This window comes from Camelus dromedarius, chromosome 11 (assembly GCF_036321535.1).
Source record: "Camelus dromedarius isolate mCamDro1 chromosome 11, mCamDro1.pat, whole genome shotgun sequence".
NCBI classification, from domain to species: Eukaryota; Metazoa; Chordata; class Mammalia; order Artiodactyla; family Camelidae; genus Camelus; species Camelus dromedarius.
Window position 1 is genome coordinate 35,437,771 of NC_087446.1, and position 14,846 is coordinate 35,452,616.

Below are 14,846 nucleotides of genomic sequence, written 5' to 3' on the forward strand. Positions count from 1 at the left end.
GATGCAGAAATACGAAAGCCTGGCCATCTTGGCTCAACTAGGGTTAACTCTGAAGGGTTCGCCTCACTTCAGAGTCTCTGAGGAGGTGGTCTTTGGACCTGCATTACAGCTCAGCTTCCACCCCTGCCCAAAACTGTCTGTTGTCTTCCTTCAACAGGTGTGGATGATAAAGACGCTCCCTGATAAACTTTAAGCACACTAAACTCCATCTTAGACTCTGCTTCCCAGGGAATCAAACCTGTGACGCTCATTTAAAAACAAAAGAAAAGGAGGATGAAAACGCTAAGAGGCAGAAATTGTATGCATTTGTTCATTCCAAAGTATTTGTTGGGCCAGAGTCTGTTCTAGATGCCAACAATACAGCAGTGAACACAGACGGCTAAGTGTAAGGAGAGAGAAAAGCATTGAGACTGAAAGCCATTTCAAGCTATAGTGTTGACTACTTGCTATAAAAAGAGAATACTACTTCTTCCTGTCCCCACTCCCCCACCTCCCTAGGACTTTTTTTTTTTTTAATTGCCTAAGCTTGTCATATTCATGTTCGGTTCAGAAACCATAAAATACTTGATTGTCAGTCTAAGCAGGTCTCAGCCTGTTCGAGCCTGATTCCCACATTGGTTTCCTTCCTTACCTCCGCGCTGCTGTTAACACTGCATTAGGTTGTAGAAAATTGTGAAGCTAAAGCCCTACTCATCTAAACACTTCATACAACAATTTCTATTTCTTTGCTTCTAAAATGTGGTCAAGTCTCTCTAATGCCCCAAGGTCATATGCCTGCCCAGACACACCATTCTGGCGTGTATTTACCAGGGTCTTGTGGCTCTAAGCTCTAATCAGGAGATGGAGAACAGGTTTTGCGGGTTTTTTTTTTAACTAATCCCACAAACCTAAAGTGATTTGCTACAGCCATCCCAGGGCTCACCACATAGAGTAGGATTCAGAGACCCTTCCTCAGAGACTCATTAATATATTAACTCTCATCACTTCCTCTAAACCCTCCCAGCATCAGAAATCCATTTCTACTCTAGGGGGTTGGGAATTTAGCTCTTACTTTCCAAGATATTTTATCCTTGTCAACTTAAGTCAACACTCAAAAGCCAAGAAGAAATCTCTTTTTTTCACTCTGGTATTTGTGGAAGCATCCCTTTTCTGAGCTATAAACATCAGATGCCTGATTATTTGAATGTGAAGAAGAGCTAAGGTGGTAATTAAATGCTTCAAGGAGTGGGGAAGATTATTGGTTAATTTTTCTGAATATATTCTTATTCTGAATATCACTTCCCCTGTAGATGGCCTCCTTGAGCCAGCCTCTTGCCTCACCAACAGCGTGTAAACCGAGATGTACCTTGACTCTCTCTCCGACCGTCTTTTGCACTTTTGCCTTTGCCTGGGTTTCCTGGCTTCCACCCAGCATAATATAATAATGCAATGCACAGCCTCAGCAGTAAGGTAATTCTGTGTATTTACCTTTCTCCACCTCCTTCACCTATCTCCTTTTGTTTCTCCATCTACCTCCACAACTGGCCCTATTTTAAATTGTACTGTATTTTGTCTTTATGGAAACATCATGTTTCCTACTCTGTCTGAAGTGTGTGAATAGAAGGCTTTATATTCTCTTTTAAACTTGAGATCTGTTTATATCTCAAGTGACTTTTCTTTGTAGCTTGGAGGCTTTCAATTAAAAGAAAATGCTGCACAGAGTGGAAGAAAATGTTTAGAAATTATATGTCTGATAAAGGACTTGTACCTTGGATATACAAAGAGCTTTTATAACTCAATAATAAAAAGACAAATAAGCCAATGAAAAATGGGCAAAGGCTCTGAATAGATATGTCTCCAAAGAAGATGTACAAATGGCCAAGAAACATAAAAAGATGTTCAGCATCATTACCTACCAGGAAACTGCAAATCAAAAACTACAGTGATGTACCATTGTATGCTCACAAAAATGGCTATAATCAAAAATGCAACTAACAAGTGTTGGTCAGGATGTGGAGAAATCAGAACCCTCACACACTGCTGAGAGAAATGTAAAACGCTGCAACCACTTTGGAAAACAGTCTGGCAGTTCCTCAAATTGTTAAGCATAGTTACCATATGGCCCAGAAATTCTACTGCTAGTGTATACTCAAGAGAAATGAAAACACATGCAACACAAAAACTTGTACACAGAGTTCAGATGAGCATTATTCATAATAGCCTAAAAGTGGAAACAACACAAATGTCCATCAATGGATGAATGGATAAATGAAATGTAGTATAGCCATACAATGGAATATTATTAGGCCATGAAAATGAATGAAGAACTGATATATGATACAACATGGATTAACCTTGAAAACATTATGTTATGTGAAAGAAGCCATATACTGCGGTCTTTTGATTTTCATGTGATTTCATTTATATGAAATGTCTAGAATAGAAAAATCAATAGAGACAGCAAATATACTAGTGGTCACTTAGGGCTAATGGGGTTGGGGAAAATGGGGAGTGACTGCTACTGGGGTTTCTTTTGAGGGTGATTAAAATGTTCTAAAACTGTGATGATAGTTGTTCACACCTGAGAATATAAAAACCATTGAGTTGTACACCTTAAATGAACTAGCTGTATGGTACATGAATTACAGCTCAATAAAGCTACTATACTGACTCTCTACGTACCTCAGCATTCATGTATTCAGTTTATAACAGATTATCTTATTTTGCACATTGATTTAAAATTTCCTTGTATGATGAATATCCCCTCATGTTGCCAAAGCCTACGTAGGACTCAGCAAATTAAGGGAATAATAATAAAAGAACTTCCAACAATGTGTGATCCATATTGATAGAGACGGGAGCCCCTCCTGCTATAAACACACAGAAATTCTGGATAAAATACCACAAAACAAAAATTTTAATACACAGTCAGACTTGTAAGACTGTAAAGGAGAATACCAGTCCCAATATTGAAAAGAAAATGGAAACCCTTGCAATAGTATCAGCAGATGTCAAGTAACCTACAGAGGTGCAGTCCTGCTGAGTTCTTATGTCCTCATGGGGACAAAGATGGGGTTTCTGCCTATGGAATGTGGTGAATTTAGAACTCTATTCCAAGTACCACCAAAAGCCTAAAGAACTGCCTCATTGATTAAAGGGGGATTTAAAGAAAGTTTGCCTCTATCAAAGTTTTGGATGAAAAACAGACACAGTACCTGAAGCATCAAACCTAAGTCCTGTGCCATGCAAGGATATAAGATAAAAATTGAGATTGTGAGCTTAAGAGAGGTTCCCTTGCCTGAGATAATGATGTAAAATTGGTTGAAAGCTATTGAAACAACTAGGGCACAGCAAAAGCTAATTTAAAACTTCTCTGTAGAGACTCTCTCTAACCAGAGCCAGGGACTCTCACTAGAAAAAAATACAATGCCTGCTGAAGATAAACTTCCAGTTAAAATGATCAGCTACATAAGGAAAGAAACCACCATGTGGTAGAGGAAGCAAATGGACAAGTAGAAGAATGAGCATCCGAGAATTTCAGGTAATATAACAATAGGAAAGAGCAATAAACATGATCAAAGTTACTATAGAGAGAAAAGAATGATTAGGAAAAACAATGAAAAAATTAAAAAATTAGGACTAAAAGAATAGGAAAATTTGAAAAAGCACATCCAACTCTAGAAATTAAAGAATAAAGTCACTGAAATGATACAAAATGGACAAAGAAAATTCAATGGACATGTTAAGTAGCAGATTCGAAAACGAAAACAGCAGAAAATAAAATAAAAAAATATATATAAAAAGATGGAAACTACGAACCAGATTAGGAGACATGGGGATGAGATAAAAAGTTACAACATTCATCTAATAGGAGTTAAATAGTTATGGAACAGAGAAAATGGGAGAAGGGGAATAGTCAAAGAGATAATGGCTAAGAACTTTCCAGTATTAAATATGTTACCTTTATTTTCAGATCTAGTGTTAATGACTTCAGTGACAAAAGTTCTATATGTTTATTTTCTTACACTTTTATAATAGTAGGTAGGAAGAGTCCTCTATGTGGTAAACAGAGTAGAAATAATTTTATTTAAAAGCTGATAAAATTAATTATATTCAATTTGACATTTATCCCCCAAGAACAGACAATTGTAAAGACACCTGCAGAGTTCAATCAAGTAGAAAAATCCCAAATGCAACCATATTTCACATTACAATGCTCAATCCCCTCAAGTTTTTTCATAATGGGCACACAAATGTAAAAGTGAATTTTACAGTGACTAAATTGTACAGTGAATTTTCATGTACTTTGTTGACTCCATATCAACAATCATTATTGGAAAGAACTCAGACTTTTCTATAAGAATCAACACAGAGAGTTACTTCCTCCATCTCAACCCTACCCTTGCCCCACATATCTACATTCATGGACAGACATTCAGTTGTTAACAATAAATGATACTTTCTGGGGTTTTAAAAAATGAAATATAATTATGAAAACCTTCATATTCATAGGTTGAATATTTCCTTCATCCTAATGTGTGTCAATGTTGGAAATCATGTTAAGAAATGAACCCTCTTAAGAGTTGTCTTCATAATTACTCACAATTCTGTAGTCCTTAAAATATATGATCATTATTCTGCATCATAACATTCCATATGCTAGCAATACTTTAATCCTCACTTGTAGATAAGAACAGATAGGAGAGTCAAGGCAATTGCCCTAAAGGAACACAACCAAGGCGTGTGATTTCAAGATTTGAAACCTAACTCCTAGGGCAGAATTTCTTGAAGTCAACACTACTGATATCTAGGGCAGGATCACTTTTTGTTGTGGAGAAGAGGGCTCCCTGTGCACCATGGGACGTTTAGCAGCATCTCTAAATTCTATCCACCAGCTGCCAGTAGCACCTTCTTACCACCTGTGACAACCAAGAATGTACCCAGATATTTCTAAATGTCCCTGAGGTGCAAAATTACCCCTTGAGAACTACTGTTCTAGAGAGAATATACCGCATAAGCAACTAAACAGATGAATATACATGCATACTGTTTTACATTCTAAATAAAAATTTTTTTCCCTATGGAGTGTATATGATTGTTCTATAGCTTTCTTTAAAGTTTACATTCTTTCTTTTAGAATAATCCTGCTGATTTCTGATTTTTTAAATATTTCTATGGTACATATTTTTAAAAGGAACTATCTCCACTTCATTACATTGCAAATTATTAATGGTTCTCCTTTACTTAAAACTAGCAAATGACCTTTGTCTCAGATTTTGATTCTCAATCATATTGAAATTTTAAGTAACACTATTTGAGTTAATAAAGTGCTATCTGATCTTTTATGCTCACATTATTTCTGTGAGGTAGGTATGTGTTTAGTGTGAAGTTCCAACATTAGAGGAGATTAAGAATAAATTCAAGGTCATACAACTCTTTAGTAACAAAAAAGATAGGCAACTTATGTGGCTTTTCCTTCCCATTTGCCTTGTTGTGATTCAAAATAATTAAGAACATTAGGTTATTTAATTTACATTATATTAACATTTTACCTCTGTTTGATTTTACCCAAAGATTTAGCTAAGACAAATGATTTTTAATAATTAATATAACATAACTCTGATTTCTTAAGAATTCTATTTGGTAATCTTATGTTTTGTTTTGTTTTAAATTTTTTGGGGGGGTAATTAGGTTACTTTTATTTATTTATTTATCTTAATGGAGGTACTAGGGATTGAACCCAGGAACTTATGAATATTAATGCATGTGCTCTACCACTGAGCTATACCCTCCCCACTTAATCTTAGGTATTTATAAAAGTAAAATATCAATAATTTCTAATGTCACAAAGATATACTTTGTTAAAAGAAAGTGGACAAGAATGGAATTACTATATCTTTCATTAAAAATACGTTGCATAATTCCTTGGCAGTCAGATAAAAGAAAAAATTATTTAAATAACTTGATTTTGATTTCCAAAATTGAAGCATTCTACACACATGTGCGTTTAGAATTATTAAATAAATAACAATAGTTCAAATCACACACATGAAACAAATAAGATTGTATGTCCCTACTCATTAAAAAAATTATAGAAAGGTTTACAAAGTTTGCTGTATGCTTACAAATATATTGATTAAAAATAACAACTATACACATACAAAATATGTGAATATATCATTAAATTTAAATGTCATATAAATCTCCCTGCTTTAGATAAATGCTATTTTCTACTTTTTTTCATTTCTTAATGTTTTCAGTCGGCAACCTCTAAATGTACAGAGCATGCTCACCTAAATATTAGAAAATAAGCAAAAAATTATTTAATTATAAAATATTCAATATACCTAAATATTTCACATGTTATTTTAAAACAGTGTAAAGCTAAAAAAACCCAATATCTAATGTGTGTACTGTAGAAAAAAATAAGTTACTGATGAAAGTCTGTAATCAGAGTCTTAGCTAGAAATTTAGCAAAATAAACAAAATAAACTTTGAGATTGCTACTTGAAATTTTAAAACATAAAAAACATGGCATATATTTAGTAATTCCAGGACACTAAAGAAAAATAATAGTATTTGCCTTTGTAATTTAGCTCTTTAACCAAATGAAATACTAGAATTCAAGATTTCTAGGCATATGTACCTTTAAATTTAACTGACTGCAAGTTAGTTGACATTGGAAAATTTAGCTTAATAGCATTCAGTGGAATCAACCGATTCCATGGAGCTTAACCATTCTAAATTATGTAAATAGTCTTGGGTCACCAAATCTATAAGTACCTACATTGAAAGCACTTCAGTCAGTATAAGGCTCATGGGAGTTTATAGGCTGAGATGTGAACCAGGATCCAGGGTAGCATGATTCACAATGGGTGTCTCAAGACACATGCAAGCCCAAATATAATTATGTAGGCAGTAGAGTGAACAGGAAATTAGGAAGGCAAGCAAAGGTAAAATGAACAACAAAACCAAAGTTCATGGGTCAGAAACTAGGAATGCAGATAAGAACCAGAGTCTAAGAAAAGCAAAATAAGCAGCCAATGGCCAGGAGCTCTAGATAACAAGCAAAAAAGGCACAAAAATACATGCATAGCACCAAGAAGGCCTTGATCACTGGGCCTAGATTCTGTCCCAAACAGGATGCGTCCTGAGCCAGGATCCATTTCAAGGTTTTTATGTGCCGTGGGCTGATAGGGTTGATGAGAAGCAAAGATCTAGACAACACAGACCTGTCACTTCATTGCTCCCTAAGAATGGAGTATGTGGTAGGAGGGAGAAATGTCCTTTTCAATATTAATTATGATTTTGGTGAACCCCAAAATGTATATGTTAGCACCAAATGCATGGAAATATGTTTAATAATGCCCAAATTTAAGAATATGCTTCTGACCATCAAGTATGTGTATTTACCTTTTAAGCACACATGAAGTCACAACTTTCATAACTTTCACAAGCTTCATTGAAATAAAAGAGAGAGGGAAATGCTGATGTTGAAACTCTTACCTCCAGAGTAGCATCAACTAGTGAGTGTAGTAAGTAAAGTCAGGACTTCGCTTTAACAAAAATTTATCCCCCCAAAGATCTCCCCCCAAATGCTCATGATAAACCAAACCAAACCAAACAAAACAGAAAAACCTAAACCTGATCCAATTATCTTAGAAAACACAGAAAACTGGGACACTGTTTAAGATCACTTAGTGTCACAGCTGCTTCACAAACGAGTCCCACTGGTCTTGGCACTTTGATCTGTGCAGTTCAATTCAATATGGTTGAAGGCAGGATTGTCATTTCCGCCATCTTCTATTGGATGAGATTTAGTGTTTAAAACTTGCTTCTTCTAAAAGAAAATGTTAACATGGTGATTAGAAAAAAAAAGTGTTAACTCATTCAACTCTAAATAATTGTTACTACTGATTTTCTTTCTCTAAATCAGCTTCGTAATCTACTGAGGCAGAGAAAAACCACAGAAACAGATCATTTAAGAAAGGAAGGCAAATACCTTCCTTATCATCAGAGTTTGAAAGAGAGTCTGAGGACTAACTAGTATTGTATCCTGGTGATAAAGGCACAGTCTTATTAATTTAAGGAAAAAGAAAGCCAGCTCACTTTCTTAAAGATGTCAAAATTGGATGTAAAGTCCTCTTTGGTTAGTAGGAATCTGCGGTCTACGTTCTGTTTTCTTCCTCCTGAAAAACATACATTATTTATGTTGTTAAAAAGATATGTGCATCTCCCCAGCGAAGGTCCATCATACAGGCGTTTAACTTCATTCTATGTACTTACAGAACCACAGAGCAAGAGAGTCTATTAAATAGTGCTAGAGAGTTAGCTCACCATTTCCCTTCCCTCAGTCAGTCTCAGACTCTGCAAGCCTCTCACTGTGATAAATACGAGTCTAATCTTTAAAGATAAATGAGATGCCTCCATATAAATGGAATATAGTAAGCCAACTGCCTCATCTGGTGCCCAACTAGAGGAAGAGTCATCTGGCCCAATACTGGTAGGAAAACTGGTCTACCAATAAAAAATCAAACCATCTGCCTCTGCTTCAGATAGTGAAGCTGCCTTTCCTCAATTTGGTGTCTATGAATATAGATGTGTGTAAGAAATGCAGGAAATTGTGAGTTGTTGAATAAATCATTTAAATGCAAATCACTATAAAGTTAGGTACTTGATCCAAACTCTCTTCCCTAAAGTTCTGCTTTACAAAAATTACTCTTTGGTTTAGTATTTTATTTGTGGATCAAAGAGAATGCTTTGAAAACTGTGTATCTCAATAAGTGGTTCTCCAAATACCTCTATCCAAATCACCGAGGGCACGTACTTAAAACGCAAGTCCTCAATAAGAAAACAAAAACAAAAACAAAAACAAAAAAACTGCAGGTCTCCAACCTGGACTGACCCAGTTAGAACCTCTGTGGGCAAGGCCACTGAATCCTAATTCTTACCAAATTTCTGAGGATCCTTATGTGTTCTAAAGTTTAAGAATCACCACTTTCATACAAATACTAGAGTTTTAATTATGGAAACTGCTAATGTCCTGGAGATGGGTTCAACTTTAAATTAATTCATTCAACACTGCTGACTGCCTACCATGTACTAGAGACTCTACCAGGTGCTAGAGGGACAGAGATGAATAAAACAACCCCTGCACCCATAGCTCATAGCCTACTTAGGAAAATATTTACCCTACTTTACCAACGAAGAGACACGCTCAAAGCGCACAGTACATGGCTAGGGGAAGCTGAAATACCAACCAAGTCTGTTTAGCCTAAATTCTTACATATTCCTAGAATTGTACAGTAGCTTTTAAAATATATTTCCCAAGGAACATCAGGATTTTGTTTCTAGATTTTGTTTTTTTGTTTTTGGTAAGGAGCTCACTGCTACTGTGGAGTGGGAATAAGTCATATAAAATTAATGAAGTGGAAATGTTCTTCATCACTAAATGCCTGTCACGTTCACTTTTTAAAGCAAAAGAAAAGACATAGCTGTATATGGTTATCAGAATCACAGCATTTAAGGGGAAAAACGAGAGTACTCAAAGGGAGTACTTGAACACCCTGTTTTTCTAAAGGAAAAAAAAAAAAATGAGTTGAAAAATGACCAAAGGTCAGATAGTAAAAGGAGACTGGTTAGGTGTATTCCAGATCTGAGCAACTGGGTTGCTGATGAAAGAAGTTTAAAATTTGTCTAAAACATACCAAAACCGGCAAGCAAATAAACCTGCTGGGCTGGTGATTTTACTTATGAGAAAAAGCATAGTCGTTTCTGTAAAGAAAGAATAGTTTAAACAGCCGTTTGCAAGATAACAAATCACTACAAACTTTATTATAAATTTCTAATAATCGTAAGTTATAATGCATATAATAATTATAATTATATGTTAATATCATCAATAGCCACACTAATTACTAACATATTAGTTATAAACACAAGTACCATAGAAGTTTGAAAAACAGTGCTATCCAGGTGCCAAAAAACAATGAGAGATGGTGAGATTCTCTAAAGGGGCACAGTGTTGGTAGATTTATAGCACAAAGCCAACAAAGACATACTTAGACAAAGCGTAGGATTTCTGACTAGTTATAACACATTTGATAAAAGAGGACAGTGAAGCTGCGTCCCCCAGTTTGGTTGCTCAGAATGTAAATGTGTGAGGGAACGTAGGAAATTAGGGAGCCCAGCGCTTCTCCCCAACTCCACACTACTGCCCTGGTCCGAGCCACCGTGATGATCGGTCACCTGGGCTACTGCAATAGCCTTCTACCTGCCCTCCTTCCCTTACAGACTATTCTCAAAACTGGATCAGAGTGCTCCCTTGAGAATTATTGGAAAAGTAATTGAAAAAATATTCCTTGTAGTAGACCTAAAAGACACAAAGATGGAAAATAAGAGAAAAAAGATAAGAAAATTAGAGAAACTGTCCAAGATTAAAACGTTTGACTAACAGGAGTTTCCAGAAAGAGGAAACAGAGAATGGCAGGAAATTACAAAATAAATAAAATAGGAAAGTGCCGTAGAACTGAAGGACATGGGTCTTCACAGGGGAACGCTCCTGAGGGCCTAGGGCAAGGCAGTCATTGTGAAATGGGTCACACACAAAGGGCCAGCAGTCAGCAGGGCACTGGTCTCCCCAACAGCAACACGGCAAGGAGAAGAAACGTAAGACATCCTCCGGGAGCAAGAAAGTTATTTTCAACCTAAAATTCTCCACTTGGATTATCAATCAAGCACAAGAGAGAACTAAAGACATTTTTTTTTAAGACATGAAATGTTTCTAAAATCTCCTCTCTTGCTCACCCTTTCTCAAGAATGTGTTATAGGTTGTGTTCCATCCAATTAACGGAGTAAACGAGACCTAGGAGTAATGGGATACAGGCAGCAGGGAATCCAACACAGGAGAGAAACTAAAAGAATTCATGGAATGAGGACCAAAGGAGGTCTCAGGGTAACAGTTCTATGGCAATCCCAGAGAGCAGTGTGTACCATGTGTATTATCAGTTTAATTTTCCTTTACAATTATTTCTTACAGTTTATGGACATTTAAAGAAAAGCTTTCACATTATGCTTAGATATAAAGATCATAATTACTATTCCCTGCACGTGTATACTTCTTTACAGTTTACAAAGAGTCAGTGCAGGACAACGGGAAGATCACGGCACAGGGCTGTTGTAAAGGTATGTATACAACCCCTAGCACTGTAGTAGCTACACGCAACTTTTGCAAGCCTTTTTGTTTTATCTCACAGCAACCTGTGAGACAGGCAGGTCAGTTACACAGTTACCATTGCCCTCATTTCACACCCAGGACAGCTACAGCTCAGAGCAGCTACACAGTAGCTGCACAGACCTACAGCTGTACGTCCACGCAGCTAGGAAACAGCATTCGAACATTCAAACAGAAATAGATCTTTTGTTTTCAAGTCCAAGCCCTAAAATTTCCCATGAGTAAAATGGAACAGATAATTCAACTAATTGTTAGGATTATAGTAAAGTAACAGAAATAGCTATAAAACAGATACAGCAAAAAAAAAAAAACTAATGTAGAGGTAAACACAGCAATACTAATGTTTAGATAGTTACCTGTTGATAAACTGGTAAGTATTCCCACGAATAACGTTACCAAAGTTCCGAGAGTGCTGAAGTACAGGTATGATAAAGAATACCAGTTATCCATTAGTGCGGTCCTAATAGAGAAAGAAAGCATAGCTGTCAGATTTCAGCAGTGCTAATATCAACTAAGAGTATGTGTCCATAAGCCTCATGGCAAAGTCAAAATATAATATTTAATTACATTTTTAATGTCCAAATCTGCTGTCCCAATTTTAACTTACTGGATCAGGAATTAAAGGCATGACTTAACCTTGACCATGTACTATAATACTAAATGTCCATTTTTTTTTTAGCTCTTTGAATTTGCTTTTAATAAATTGATTTACACATTGCTAAATAAAGCAAAAGAATTCTTAAACTATTTTGAATCTACTGAAGTCATATTGAAAGGAAACTATATAGACACATAATATGATTATTTCTTATTCTAATGTATAATATACGGCACCAAGATGTTGACATCTTAATTTTAACATTCATTCATATTCATTTATAAAAATTATTTTTAAAGATATTTTGAATTTTATTATATATATTGTAATAATCCCATGATCTCTTTGAGTTTCTAATTCACTTTCACATTTTTCATGTAGAGTAGAACCTCTTGTTTAGTTTTCATCATTGGGCCTGTATATTATTCCTCCTTTATCGCTCTAGTGCTGGCCTAGGCCTGTAATATAAACGTCTGCAATTATTCAGCTCTGCTTAGTGTCCCAGGCATTGTCCTTGACATTGGAAAATCTGCCATAAAAAAAGGTAGATCAAGATTACACGCTAATAGAGAAATGCGACAAGTAAACAAATTAATAAACGTAATAATTCCCACTGGTGGAAAGTACGTAAGGAAAATGAAATAAGGTAATATGACATTAACAGGGTGGGAAGGAGGAACTACAATGCAAGGAGTGGTTAGGGAGAGCCTTTGTGAAGAAGTGACATTGGAACTGAGATCTGAATAACAGAAGTTTTTGAGAAAGCATCCCAGAGAGAGGTAAACACCAGCAGACTGAAGCATAGTCAAGAAGACAGAGTGGAGCAAGATGAGAGCTAGAGGTAGAGGTCTTTTTGCAGGACTTGGATGAGTTTGGATCTTACTCTCTGGACAGTGGACACACTGTAGTATTTTAAGTGGAGGAGTGACATGATCTGACCAGCCTCTAAAACAACTGCTCTAGGATTCCACTTTCAGCTTTGATAGCGTAGACCTCCCAACCTGCCAAGAACAATATATAAAAACTGGGAGACTGAAGACACCAGAGAGGTCAAGGCAATTAGCACTTGAGGGGCCACGATCCCAGAAAGAAGGGAAACAGAGGTGAGTTACTGAAATTAAGATAATGTAGCCTATTGGGCCAATGACAGGCAAAATAGAACAGACTAGAGAATCAAAAAACAGACCCACAGAAAAGCAGTCATTTGGCTTATGTCAAAGTTGCCATTGCATTGTAAAATGGGGCAAAAGGAGGATCTTTTCAATAGATGGTGCTTGGATAATAGAATATCCATATGGGAAAAAATGAATCTTGATCACTGATAATAAATTCCAAAATGGATTACATTTCCCAAATGGAAATGGTGAACAAGAAAGCTTGTAAATGAAAAATTAGAGAAATATCTTTATGAACTCCGAGTAAGCAAAGATTTGTTAAATGGGACACACGAAGGACTAACCATATAGGAAAAGACTGATAAGTTGAACTTAATTAAAATTGAGAAAGTCTGACCACTAAAAGTATCACTAAGAAAGTAAAAAGGCAAGTCATGGGGTAGGGGGAAAACACTTTTAAAACTTATCTTATATCTAGAATATATCATGAATTCTTAAAACAAAAACAAAAACAAAAGACAGAGAATCCATTTAAAAATGGACCAGAGACTTAAATAGACAAGTCACAAGAGTAGTTATCCAAATGGCCAATAAACATGAAAAAAAGATATTGAACATCATTAATCACAAGGGGAATGCAAATTAAAAGTACAAAGAGTTATCAATATATACCCATCAAGTGTTAGGAACTTAAAAAATAAAAACCGAACTTGGGTAATTGAAACCCAGTATCTAGGCAACCAAAGGGCATCTTATTTCATCTTTAGCTGTGTGTTCACTCTTTGGAGGCTAGCCACACTGAACTATGCGTGATTTCCCACTATGACATGTGACTTCCAGCCTCTATGTCTCTGCATATGTTGCTCTTCATTCTGCAACACACACTCCTCCTTCCTTTGGTTCCCCTGCCCAATCTTGTTCATCTGATAAACTCCAGCTCCTTTAACACTCCTCTAAGAAGCATCTTCCACCCCAGAAGAGTTAGACTCTTCCTCCTCCTGGCTCCCATGATAGCTTATGAAAACCACTTTTCACAGTGTATTGTCTAATTGCTTATACTCCTGTCCAACTTCCCTTTTGGTCATTTTTTTGTGACAAGAATGACTTTCCAACCTTCTCCTCTGGTCAACTTCTGCATTCTTCAAGCATTAATACATCCCTGAAGTCTGTGCTCATCTACACTCCATTCTTTTAGCAAGCATTTTTCAACTTTTCATTAGCTGTTTACCATATGCTAGTTACTATACTTATTATGCGTGAGTTCATTGTTTTGTGTATATTAGCACATTCTCTCAGGTAAATTATAATTGCTTGAAAGGCAGAAACCACAGTGAATGAGAGGGGAAGACTTTCTATGGATATTACATAAATGGTCAGCCCAGTGCTGGGTACACAGTTCATTCTCAGAATGATATGAGTTATTTTATAAACAAGCTGACATATAAAAGTGATTATGATGGTACCAGACACATGGTAAGCCTCAGCTAATTTATTTGTTTCAGGAATCCAAATGACCATTTTGCCTCAGTCTTTTAAATGAAAACAGACATTTACATAATCAGGACAAATGCTAAGCAAAATTGTGTAACAAAAAATCCATCCTGAACACCTTCCCACTTACCTTTCCATTAATCATTTCTCCCTTTCTCACTCCCTAATGACTTCCTGACCCCTTACCTGACATGAGTGCATTCATGCTTGTCCAGACTACCCTCTGTGTTTCCTTGCCCCTCTCTCCACAGCACGCCACCTAGTCCAACCTCCCCCGATATGTGCCTCGGGCTCTGAAACTACCTTTTCCCTCTACTCATGCAGAGTTTACCAGCCTTGAACTCCAACTGACAAGTGTTCTCATGGCTGAATTCCCTCTGGGATATGAATCGCTAATAATGTTGATACATATAGTCACATTCCTTCTCCC

The 14,846-nt window shown here is 36.2% G+C and overlaps 1 protein-coding gene across 1 annotated transcript in view; it reads right to left on the minus strand.

Moving 5' to 3' along the window:
• Positions 1 to 6,805: 6,805 nt before the first annotated feature.
• The window catches only part of SLC5A8 (solute carrier family 5 member 8), a 47,673-nt gene continuing 39,632 nt past the window's right edge, over positions 6,806 to 14,846 (minus strand). The window contains exons 13-15 of the mRNA XM_010990003.3: positions 11,569 to 11,672; positions 8,089 to 8,168; positions 6,806 to 7,819 (exon numbers count right to left, since the gene is read on the minus strand). Of these exons, the coding sequence (XP_010988305.2) occupies positions 7,694 to 7,819; positions 8,089 to 8,168; positions 11,569 to 11,672 (310 nt within the window). The 3' untranslated portion in view covers positions 6,806 to 7,693. The remainder of the gene's footprint in view (positions 7,820 to 8,088; positions 8,169 to 11,568; positions 11,673 to 14,846) is intronic.